Source organism: Leptodactylus fuscus, chromosome 9, assembly GCF_031893055.1.
Source record: "Leptodactylus fuscus isolate aLepFus1 chromosome 9, aLepFus1.hap2, whole genome shotgun sequence".
NCBI lineage: Eukaryota > Metazoa > Chordata > Amphibia > Anura > Leptodactylidae > Leptodactylus > Leptodactylus fuscus.
Window position 1 is genome coordinate 16,428,406 of NC_134273.1, and position 12,973 is coordinate 16,441,378.

Genomic DNA, 12,973 nt, shown 5'->3' on the forward strand with positions numbered 1-12,973 from the left:
TGTGGGGTTAGGGGCGAGGCTGTAGAGGGCAATATGAATTTTGGGGCTTGCTATGGTCCAAAGTGTGTGAGATTGCAGAGATGGTGGTGTGAGTTTGGGGTTTGTGGGGGTCCTGGCACAAACGTATGTGCGCTATTGTGACGAAAAGTAGCCTATTGTTTAATCGGGTGTATTAACTATGTTTGTGGAAAATTTCAGCCAAATCGGTCGAGCGGTTTTTCCGTGATTGAGGAACAAACATCCGAACATGCAAACATCCAAACACACAAACCCACAAACTTTCACATTTATAATATTAATAGGATTTACAAACATTACTGAAGCCGAAGCCCAGTTATTATAAAGGTCCTTACAGAGAGCGGGGTTTAGCCAATTCACTGTGAATACTATAAGAGATCAGGACCGACCAATAGGGGCAAAAATGGTCCCTACAAATGATGGGAAATAGACGGCTCACATAGAGTTGGGAGGGGGAGAACTTTGGCACATTTCAGCAACATCCGTTCAGCCCTTTGTAACACAGAAGCTGCTCACACACTGACATAAGAACACCCCTCTAATCCAAATGGCCAGATGTAGCAGAGCTTAGGCAGCGCTGTAGCACAGCTGAGTACGCTCTCCATATGCAGAGTATGCTGCGCATAGGCTGTGATGTAGCAGAGCTGATACACGGGAGCAGGTGGATCATCCACAACAGCGATTGGCTATATATAAGCGGCTCAGCGCCAACACCAACCTGCAGACGAAGTCGCGGGCAGATGCTAGTGTATCATAAATTTTCTACACTTATTTTGTTTACTTTTCTCATCTAAAACTTATCACCCAGTAAATCCAGGTTCTTTGTTTCAGATCTATCCTGTAATTGTGCTGTCCACTTTTCCATTAGTCTCATTTCTTCAACTCAGTATCAGATATTTTTCGTCTTATCGCCAACTATCTTCTTTAGGTTAAGGTGTATCCCATTCAAGGAGCGTAAGACCAATTGGAATCGTTGTATGGGTTCTCTCTCAGGGTCTGGATGTAGCTCAAACCTCTGTAGTGTCAGAGCAACTGCAACTTTCATTTCGTTCATTGCAAAATTCTGTCCAATGCAGTTCCTGGGAATGAGGATATACAGAGGTAAGGCACGTACAGATACTGTATATATAGTATAAGGTCTCCTTTTTGTATTACCTTCCTCCTGCAGAGAAGGGCAAGAAGGCGTGGGAATGTCTTTTGGATGAATTTTCTGGAGAGAATCTCAGGGGATCAAACACCTAAACAGACACAGGATAAGAAATGCTTACTACAGTACATAGTACACTATTAGGATACCTTTGGCAACCTGGGGTTTTTAAACATGTGACTTATTTTTTATGTGTTTTTGGCCACTGGGGGGCAGTGTTCACAAGACGTTTATAGCAGGGACAGAACGGTGCAATAGACAAATTGTCGAGCCTTATAGCACATAGTTCTCAACCATCCTCAACCCCTTCTCTCCCGTGTTCACCACTAGATGCCTGTATCATAGGGAGTGGCTATAATATTATAATGATGTATACAGCCAGGTCCCAAGATATAGGTAACTGATAGAAAACATGGAAGAGGGGGGCAGAGGCAGAGCTCTTGGGGCTGGACCCTGGTTTTGGTCATGTGAACTTGGAACCAGACATTGGGTTCGTCACATACAATACCCCTGAGGAAGCAAGTGATGATAGACTCCTTGGAGAACACCTTTAAGAGTACTAGTGTGGCATACTGCATTGTTAGCATGACCTGTCTACAACATAGCGCACCATCCAAAGACTTAGCTGCTATACAATATACAGTTATTATACCCCTGGAGGACTGAGGTGAATTACATACTGAATGGCATGTCCGAACACTAACTAACATAATGTCACATAGTACCTATAGCGCCCCCGCTCCTATAGTACAGACAGTGCCGGCAATATCTGAGCTCCTGTTACCTGTGAGTGTCAGACCCTAATACAGAGACACAGATGTAGAACATAAAAGAATAACATTTGTGATTTTTATGGACTTATAGAAAAATTCCACTTTCCGAGTATTACCTCTGGATCTTCCCAGATACTGGGGCAGCGGTTTATGGCATAAATACAGAGGAGAGCAGTGGTACCTGCAGACGGAAGACACAAGAACCATATATGTGCCCTTATATATGCAGTATAAGATAGATATTAGATAGATAGATAGATAGATAGATAGATAGATAGATAGATAAAGTCACCTTTAGATAAAGTTCGTCCATCAAAGAATGTGATGGGTTCCTTAATTTGGCGGGCCACTGTAGGTACAGGTGGGTAGAGACGTAAGCCCTCCTTAATACACATGGTGGTATACAGCAACTTGCTCAGGTCCTCCCTGTCAAGCACAATGAAAAAACATAATAGAAGCAGTGGGATCTCTCGGGATCTGTTGTTGCCGTCATTAGATGGATCTATTTCAATGTTCATTCCATTCTCTCGTTACTACAATGGAACAGAAGAACAGACAAAAACTACTGTGTATACTCAATATGCTTGCAAGTTATTCTAGAAAAAAGCTCCTTCAAGTGAAGATGGCCACTTAGTGAGGGGTGGGCTTGTGCTTAGTCTTAACAGCCAATCATAACAAGCAGAGCTGCAGTATAAAGCATTTGAAAGAGACATAGATATACCATGACATCATCAAAATATCAGATATGGGAAATTCATGGTTGTCATGACTATGACACTAATGGTATATACAAATACTGGACACAAGAGCTTCTCACCACTCCACCGTCGATCTCTTCCCCAGGACCTCTCTGATCTCCTCCCGGCATTTCTCTTGGTGCTCAGGGTATTTGGCCAAGCAGTATAATATCCAGGAGATGCCGCTCGCCGTTGTGTCGTGTCCTGCAAACATGAAGGTGTCCACCTCTGCCCGCAGGTCTTCAGCACATAGACTCTGGCCCTTTTCATCCTATTAATCAATATCATATAGTATATATTTTGTAATCTAATGTATATACAATATATAGAATATTAATTATAAATAGATCATCTATTTTTATTACTATATTTGCAGGAGATTAGAAATTGCAGAGGCGATCCTGAAGGTATATGAGGTTTATTATGTATTTATTCATTGGCTGCTATCAGGGTTTGTGCTTGAGTCACGGCTTCCATTAATCTGAATAGGAGGTTTTTCTCTTACCAAATTGCAACCTTGTATGATTACTATTGAAGTTTAAGGGGATATCGTCACTCCATAACGAGAGAACCACCATTAAGGTGTGTGGAGTCTTATTAAGCCATGAGCGCTCCACTGTGCAAAGAAACATGGGAAGAATATGCAAATCTGACTTCCATGATGTAATTAGGATGTCAGTGCCTCAAGTATGCACACCAATAGAGGGCGCCATATCACTGAGATTCTGTCTTCCTAATTACATCAGGGAAGACAGGCTTGCACATTCCAGTGAGCGCCCTCTATTGGTTTGCAACACTGAGGCACCTGACTTCCTAATTACATCATGGAAGACAGATTTGCATATTCTTCCCATAGTCCCTTGCAAAGTGGAGTGCTAAAGGCTTAATAAGTCTCCACACACCGATATGGTGGTCTCTCCCCAAGGAGTGATGATACCCCCCTCACCAATAGAGGGCGCTGACTGAGAATGTGCAAGTCTATCTTCCATGATGTAATTAGGAAGACAGAGCCTCAGTCAAACAATCCTATAGAGGGCGCTCCCTGTAACATCATGCTGACCTTCTCAGACGATATCCCCTCAACCCTGTCTGCCAGATCAATCCTCTCTACGCCAAGCTGATGAGATGCAAATACATCAAAACAGCTGTCCTTGGCTGAGAGACTGTATCTGGTATAATCTCAAATCATTGCAAACAAAGGCCTCTGAGAAGGTCGGCATGATGTTAAAGGGAGCGTCCTCTATTGGTTTGTTTGACTGAGACTCTGTCTTCCTAATTACATCATGGAAGACTTGCACATTCTCAGTGAGCGCCCTCTATTGGTGTGCATACTTGAGGCACTGGCTTCCTAATTACATCATGGAAGTCAGATTTGCATATTCTTCCCATGTTCCTATTGAAGTTTAGTAAGAGAAAATCATCTGTTTGAGAATAATGGAGGCAGTGGCTCGAGCTGTGACATGTCTGTACGTCCAGTGACTTGGGTTTCTGCCAATATCACCATGTAGCTCCAGCCTTATACAGTATAGGTAAAGTTGAGGCATATGGGGGCGCCACTGTAACTCTGTCCCCCAAGAGCTGGACCCGCCATAGATCCCCTACCTTAGCACATAGGAGAATATCTAGGAAGTCCAGGTGCCTCTTCTTCTGGATCTTCTCCAGTTCTGTATCTTCTTTGAGAGATTCCTTCCTCTCTTTTATTACTTTATCTGAATATAAGTACAGTACATGGACATTATTTGGAAACGAGTGCCCAAAATATACCAAACACAGATTTGGCAGAACTAGCCATCATCTAATATTTGAGGGACTACTACCACGATGGGGATGTCAGGGGTAGTCGAATCAAGCAGTTCAATTTCAACTCACCGGTGTGCTCGTGCGCTATCTTCAAGGCTCTACGGAAGCGGAATCCATGAGGACTCAGGTGAAAGATCACATCATTGTGGTAGGGAATACAGAAGTATCTGTGGTACGCCAGGTGGGATAGATCGTATACTGCTTTGATGTAGGCGCTCTCACTATGGGGGAGATCAGAACATTATAAATGCACATACTTCTACAGTGATCTGATGTTTAAGGTAGTCTTAGGACCAACTCATTGCCTAGTAGGGTTGAGCCGATCTTGAGATTTCAGGATCGATTTTAAAATCCGATTTCCGATCATTTTCTAGCCAATCCCGATCTTGAAATTTGCTCGATCGCTGATCGGGATCCGATCTTTCCCGATCCCGATCACTTAACCCTAGTCAATGCTTCTCTATGGGAAAAGTCACTTTTGGGGTTGAGATTTCAAAATCCAATTTCCAATCATTTTCCAATCCCGATCGCAGTTGTGAAATTTGCTCGATCACCGATCGGGATCCGATCTTTTCCGGATCCGATCGCTCAACCCTATTACCTAGTAATGTGTTAAGGGCCCCTGTCGGTCTTATCTCGGGAGCATCCATGATGGAGTGATGAGACCCATAACTCATAACACATACTTTCCAGTCTCTGCTGCCCCCATGCCAAGCTCGTTGGTTCCCCACCATCTGGATCTTCACCCGTTGAAGGATTGCCCAGTGACACCTCTGTAGAATGGGTTATTTTCTACAAACCTGTCCAGCTGGCAGTTGCTGTGGCAGCCGAAGGCGCATTTCATGATGGAGTCCAGAGTCATAAGGCTGACGTGATGGAAGAGCTCCACTGGCTTTCGATCTGGGATAAGACGTTCCCATTTGTCCTAAACACAGATAAACTACATACACGATGGACTATTATATTCTTCATTCCATATACCGTGTGTTTATATAGTTACCAGCATGACGGTGACACAGTCGGACATCAGTCTGGCATACGGCTTCAAGATATCATAATGGAACCCCGGGGTGAGCAGCCGGCGGTGCTGAAACCACTTCTGTCCTGACAACACCAGCAAACCCTTCCCTAAGGGGTACAAATATTAAAAATGAGATTTCTGGAGATAGGGCGTCCGATACTGCCCATAGACATGAGACCTGTCAGCCTATCCCAAGGAATTCATCCAATATCTACAGGCACAGCCATTGCATTTGTATATTTGTACTTACCGATCCACGGAGTTATAAAGCGAAAGGCAAAATCATCCTTTGGATCTGTAAAAAAAATTAAATTTTTTTACATGTATGAAAATCTAAATTACTAAAAATTTTTGGAGAGTTTTACAGATTTTCTCCGACTATCTTAGAGGTGACAGCTTTGGCTTTGCTTGGTTGCCAATGGATGTGATCATGAATTTGGACCCTCAGTTATAAAGCATGTCTTGTGTTTAAGGGATAGGTGTCCTTAGGGGTACAACCCCTTTAAAGGGATACTCCGAGCAGGACTCATACACTATATTAGCCTAACACAGATCTTTTGTGGGAGCCTGATGCAGGAACTCATGAACCCTACGTCACAAACACTCCCTAAGGTTTGCCTATAGTGTTCCTCGAGGAGTATTTCAAGTTATATACTACGATGTGACTACTACATATACCGACCTCCGGGACCCCCACTGATCAGCACAATGAAGTGATTCGCAACACCCATTATTTGCATACCATAGGCTCAGCAGATAGTCTGTACGAGTGCCCGTAGCACAAAAAGATAGTCAGCAAGTTGTCACCAACAAGAGCTCTTACCTGGGGTTGAGGGATGGGAAAAGATCGGATTCCGATTGGCGATCGAGTAAATTTTCACAATCGGAATTTCGATCCAGATCCTTTCCAGCAGGATCGAGGTCGGAGGTTATCTCAAGATTGGCTCAACCCTATTCATGTATATATCATTAATAGCGTTGAGCGATCAGGATCGGGAAAGATCGGATCCTGATTGGCAATCGAGCAAATTTCACAATCGGGATCGGCTGGAAAATGATCAAAAATCGGATTTTAAAAACGATCCTGAAATTTCAAGATCGTCTCAACCCTACCCTTACCTTGTCTGGACAGGATGGCCTTTACATAATCGGGGTGGCAGACCACTAGCCCTGCAAAGAAGTTCCCCAGCCAAATTGGGTAGGCATATGGATATTGTTCAGCATAACGGACCACGACCTCCAGGTCATTGCCTTCTTTAAGGAACTGTGGTGGAAATCAATCAATTAACGGGATAAGCCTCGCTGTTATAGCAAGAAGGGGCTCAACGGAGAAATATCCAATAGTTCTTGTATGGAAACCGACCTCAGGTCGAGCGGGACTGTCCCAGATTTTGGGTGCTGTCCCACTGCTCCTAGTGACAAGTAGAAATTCCAACTCTATCTTCATCCTTAGGCCACAGATAAAGTTGAATAAAATGGTGGAGCACAGGGCTATCCTGTCCAGGCGTTGGCTGTATATCATGTAGTGGCCCACTATGTTATTGGACTTCGTAGACCTGTGACAGGTCGTCTTTAAGGTTCTCCACAACACAATGACATTTTTCGGGAACACCCATTAATTCTTATGGGAAAAGATGCTATATTATTAGACAGGATTTACTTCTTGTCCTCTGTCTATGGCACCTATGGAGTGAAATTCAGCAAAACGGGTCTGCGATAGGGAAAGAAGAATACAATATTTCTGATTTTGTGCAGATTATCAGGATTTTTGGATTATCAAATGGAATCTTAATGGAAATTTGCAGAATTTTATGGAATTGCTATGTAAGGTTGGGCTCACACTACCATCATTATAGTCCCTATGATGGATAAGAGTAATGGGCTTAAACGGTGATAGAATAGATCATTCAGATGGAGCCCCCACTGTTTGGCGTCTTTCTAAGTCTGAACGCCATACTGTATATATCGTATTTCTTACCTCGTGGGCATTACCAAACAACCAATGGCGTTTCGGACCTTCAAATGGGCTAAAAGCCTTCACCAGTTTCCTCCACTTCACGAAGAGCTTCGAGGCTTTTACCAGCACATAGAGGAGGCAGAGCCAGAAAACCCAGGAGCACAGATCAGAGACACTGAGAGGGAGCAGGCCAAAGAATACAGGTGCAGACATGGCCGGGACGCAGCCTCAGCTCTGCTACATCTGGCTGGATTGCCAGGCTGCAAGTAAACAGACAATGTGCCCGCTTTGGTGAGGCAGGATCATAGTACGTTGCACGGAGGAGGAGGAAGAGGGCATGTCAGAGGGAGGGAAGGACACAATGATTCATGTCTGCGATATAAGAAAGTAATATCTATTATGTAACTTTTCTATTCTGAACATTTCCAGAAGTAGCAAAGATATCTACGCTAACACTATAGGGGTTAACCAGTAGGAGAAAGTATTAGCATATTACTAGGATTCGCATAAGTGCTTGGACCCCTGACAATTGCTGCATTAAAGGGGCTGTGGCATTGAATTTTTCTAGGCACAGTGCCACTTCTGTCTCCGTGTTGGTATTGCAGCTCAGCCCCAGGCAGTAGGACAGGGGTAGGGGACCTTCGGCTCTCCAGCTGCTCCGAAACTACAACTCCCAGCATGCTCCATTCACTTCCATGGGAGCTCCAAGAACAGCAGAGCAAGTAGCATGCTGGGAGTTGTAGTCATGTAACAGCTGGAGAACCGAATATTCCCTATCCCTGCAGTAGGACAAGGGGGTCACAACGCAGAGAAAATGCTGCTATGATAAGTGCTTAGTAGTATAGATACAGTCTGGGGCACTATATTGCACTATTCGAACACCGTATGGCGGTTTTATTTTACCAAAAGAGGTAACAGAAGGTGAGTATGAATGTTTATTTTTTACACCTCCCCTGGGACTCCACCTCTTATACTCCAGACTATAATAATTTACAGCAATGCTTGTGGCGGGGGTCATTTTACTTAATCTAAGACAAATTACCAATTTTGTTAAAGAAACAAACAATTTAGTATATTCGGGTTGAACCTCAGAACAAAATGTTTCACCCATTTCTAATCTTTAGCCATGAAGTTCATTAATTTAGGTATTTAATAATCTAATAGAAAGAAGAAAGCTGCTGTTGAGGTGATGGGCCCCCTTACCTACGGGGGGCCCTGTTGTCCGCCCCTGCCTTTAGCATTGCCTTTATCACCCACCTGCTGTGCTATGTCAGGCAGTGCACAATCTGCTGTCTGGAGTTGCTGTAGAGACATAGGAGGCCGCTGTCTCCAAGGAATCTTTGTTTATCATTAGTTCATTGCCTTGAGACTCCACTAAAGTCTTGAGTTTTCTGAAGATATACAACAGGTCCTATTCCTTATAACATGGCATGTCCAGGAGGAGGGGATCCGGGTGCAGGGACCCTCCATGTGCAGGAATTAGCAGATAATCATCCTAGTATTGTAGTCAGTTGTACTTTAGGATCTTGGCGTCCCCTCTGTAATGGAGATCTTCTCTACATGCACTGACTTCCTGGAAAATTTTGGAACAGAATTGTGTTTACACTCAGGAGAAAGTCAGAGGAGGCCGAGCTATGGGAGGAGGGGGGAGCAGCGGCCTGACCCAGTGATAATCTGGTGATGTGTCTCAGATTACCGGCCAATTCAGATGAATGATCTGCCCGACCACGTGCTGTCCATGATCCATGAAGAACTAGAGCCTGTCCTATTACGTCACGTATTGGACTATAGGGTCAGTTTTCACGGACCCCATTGAGATAAATGTATCAGTGGAAAAAAAAACAAACCCCACATGGATCCGAGCGATGGAGTGCTGGACCACTGAAACAGCAGATACATGCAGAGCACGTTGACTATACTGCGGTCCGTTGGGTGTCCTCCGTGCAGGACTTTTTTCTTCGCTGATTTTCATTGCCCTCTGCAGCGGAGTCTCCAATGGATCTGATCCCAGTCATAGTTTTTTCTATAGGTCATATATAGCCACTCTCTACTGAAAGTTTCTGCAATACAGATGTGAAGGCATTGTGGAGCCCAGAGGGGTTGTCACGTCCCTTCCCCCACAGAGATAGGGGAACACTGTGCTGTTATCAGCATGCTGAAGATATACAGATTTCCAAATTGAAAAAAATAAGGTACAAAAAAACCCTTAGAAAAGACAAAAAAAAAAGCGCTGCAAGCAAAACCGCAGCGCAATGCATCAAGGGTTTTCGTGCAGGGCTTCAATTCTACCTATAGGGAAACCACCGGCGTGTCAGTAGGTATAAATGACATGCTGTGAGTTCCAAAACCATCACAGTTTGCTTTATGGCAGTTCCCACTGATAGTAGTAATGGGCGGTAGTCAGCACACAACCCCGGGGTAGAGTACTGCAGAAATAGGTATACCGCCATACAGCAGTAGAGTAGGGCGCCTGCAACAGTCAACCTTGGAGATGAGGAACGAATCCAAATATGCACTACTAGATACTGGAATAAGTTATAAAAATTTTAATAGCGGTGACAATAAAGTTCTCTCTCCATGTAAGAAGACAATATTCTGCTGCATACACTTCATATCATTTATTAAAATCAATTTTAAGAACTTCACTGTTATAATAGCAAACACAAAGATCCAGCGTAAGATTATAAAAAATACCTACATCCAAATGTATAAAAATGTATCACAGTAGTGTTATTGTCTGGGTGCCCCAACATAAGTTCACACCCCAGTACAGGTAGAGTCCCAATATAAGTTCACACCCCAGTACAGGTAGTGCCCCAATCTAAGTTCATATCCCAGTAGAGGTAGTGTCCCAATATAAGTTCACAACCCAGTACAGGTAGTGTCCCAATATAAGTTCACACCCCAGTACAGGTAGTGCCCCAATATAAGTTCACACCCCAGTACAGGTAGTGTCCCAATATAAGTTCCTACCCCAGTACAGGTAGAGTCCTAATATAAGTTCACACCCCAGTACAGGTAGTGCCCCTATATAAGTTCACACCCCAGTACAGGTAGTGTCCCAGTATAAGTTCACACCCCAGTACAGGTAGTGCCCCAATCTAAGTTCATATCCCAGTAGAGGTAGTGTCCCAATATAAGTTCACACCGCAGTACAGGTAGTGCCCCAATCTAAGTTCATATCCCAGTAGAGGTAGTGTCCCAATATAAGTTCACACCCCAGTACAGGTAGAGTCCTAATATAAGTTCACACCCCAGTACAGGTAGTGCCCCTATATAAGTTCACACCCCAGTACAGGTAGTGTCCCAGTATAAGTTCACACCCCAGTACAGGTAGTGCCCCAATCTAAGTTCATATCCCAGTAGAGGTAGTGTCCCAATATAAGTTCACACCGCAGTACAGGTAGTGCCCCAATCTAAGTTCATATCCCAGTAGAGGTAGTGTCCCAATATAAGTTCACACCCCAGTACAGGTAGTGCCCCAATATAAGTTCACACCCCAGTACAGGTAGAGTCCTAATATAAGTTCACACCCCAGTACAGGTAGTGCCCCTATATAAGTTCACACCCCAGTACAGGTAGTGCCCCAATCTAAGTTCATATCCCAGTAGAGGTAGTGTCCCAATATAAGTTCACACCCCAGTACAGGTAGTGCCCCAATATAAGTTCACACCCCAGTACAGGTAGTGTCCCAATATAAGTTCCTACCCCAGTACAGGTAGAGTCCTAATATAAGTTCACACCCCAGTACAGGTAGTGCCCCTATATAAGTTCACACCCCAGTACAGGTAGTGTCCCAGTATAAGTTCACACCCCAGTACAGGTAGTGCCCCAATCTAAGTTCATATCCCAGTAGAGGTAGTGTCCCAATATAAGTTCACACCCCAGTACAGGTAGTGCCCCAATATAAGTTCACACCCCAGTACAGGTAGTGTCCCAATATAAGTTCCTACCCCAGTACAGGTAGAGTCCTAATATAAGTTCACACCCCAGTACAGGTAGTGCCTCTATATAAGTTCACACCCCAGTACAGGTAGTGTCCCAGTATAAGTTCACACCCCAGTACAGGTAGTGCCCCAATCTAAGTTCATATCCCAGCAGAGGTGGTGTCCCAGTATAAGTTCACACACCAGTACAGGTAGTGCCCCAATATAAGTTCATATCCCAGTAGAGGTAGTGTCATGTATTCAAGTAGTGGTTACCAAAAAAAAGTGAAATAGAATTAGGAAGCCTTAGGCTTAGGCCCACATTGCAAAACACGGCTTTATTGTTGCAGATTTTGCTTCATTTTTTTGAGCCAAAGCCAGGAGTGGACTGAACTGAAGAGAGAAGTATTACAACTTCTTGTGTATTTCCCTTTTTTTAGCCATTATTGGCCTTGGCTCCAAAGACTGCAGAAAAATCTACAAAAAAAGTTGCGTTTTCATAACGTGGGGCCTCATCCTTAAAGTGAACGTCTGCATTTGAACACCATATATTATTAGTTACATTAAATTTTCTATTGTTCTATGTAGTGGTGCGAGAACTGGCTTGCAATGAGCCAGCCCATATCCGTTGCAAATTTTCTGAAAATTCAGGTTTGTTTTTCTGGCCTCTTACGGCCTCTTGGGTGATGTCACAGGCCCCAGGGGTCATTCATAGCACTCACAAGATAGGGATCGAGCACTTGAGATAGGCGAAGGTACCAGAGATGGAAGCCACATCTAAGGGATATTTATATATCCAGAGTATATGACATCCATGCCCAAAATGGGAGTACCCCTTAAGCTCCCCCTAGTGGATTTGAAGCATTGTAGAATATCTACTATGCTGATGAGGTCCAAAAGACCGAAACAGCGCTGTCCAGAGCTGGGAAACTGTTCATTTTGGAATAGAAATACTAGTTTGGCAATAAACCCAGCATCATGTCAGTAGGCTTATTACCTGAGTCATGCATGATGTTAAGGGGTCTGCCCCCTAGAGGGCAGCATACAGAGGCACTGTTCTCCTAATTACATCCTGGAGAATAGATTTGCATATTTTTTACCCAGAATCCCTAGCGGAGCAGGAATGACTTGTAAGTCTCCAGACGCCTATGTAGGCACACACTCTCCCTAATGTGTATGATTATCCCCTGACCCTCATCTATAGTCTCTCACTCTGCCAAACTAGTATCCCTGCGCTATGCTGATGAGGTCCAAAAGACCAAAACAGCGCTGTCCATAGCTGGGAATCTGTTCCTTTTGGAATAGAAATACTAGTTTGGCAATAAACCCCGCATCATGTCAGTAGGCTTATTAACTGAGTCATGCATGATGTTAAGGGGGCTGCCCCCTAGAGGGCAGCATACAGAGGCACTGTTCTCCTAATTACATCCTGGAAAATAGATTTGCATATTTTTTACTAATACTTAGACAATGTGTATGCAGCTGTAGCTGTAGAGTTCTACTTTATATCCAATACATGATATAGTTCTACATGTAAACTGGCTGTATTTACAAATACTAACATCACTAAATTAATATAATTAAGTATAAAAAT

At 43.8% G+C, this 12,973-nt stretch overlaps 1 protein-coding gene across 1 annotated transcript; it reads right to left on the reverse strand.

The window, feature by feature from the left end:
- Positions 1-9: 9 nt before the first annotated feature.
- LOC142218349 (cytochrome P450 4A6-like) lies at positions 10-8,979 on the reverse strand. The gene is made up of 13 exons (XM_075287006.1): positions 8,711-8,979; positions 7,475-7,713; positions 6,616-6,760; positions 5,747-5,791; positions 5,476-5,603; positions 5,276-5,400; positions 4,545-4,696; positions 4,278-4,384; positions 2,756-2,946; positions 2,231-2,364; positions 2,055-2,119; positions 1,174-1,256; positions 10-1,097 (listed from the first exon to the last, which is right to left on the reverse strand). The coding sequence occupies exons 2-13, from the start codon at positions 7,664-7,666 to the stop codon at positions 908-910; spliced, it is 1,557 nt and encodes a 518-aa protein (XP_075143107.1). The 5' UTR covers positions 7,667-7,713; positions 8,711-8,979; the 3' UTR covers positions 10-907.
- Between the last annotated feature and the right edge of the window lie 3,994 nt (positions 8,980-12,973).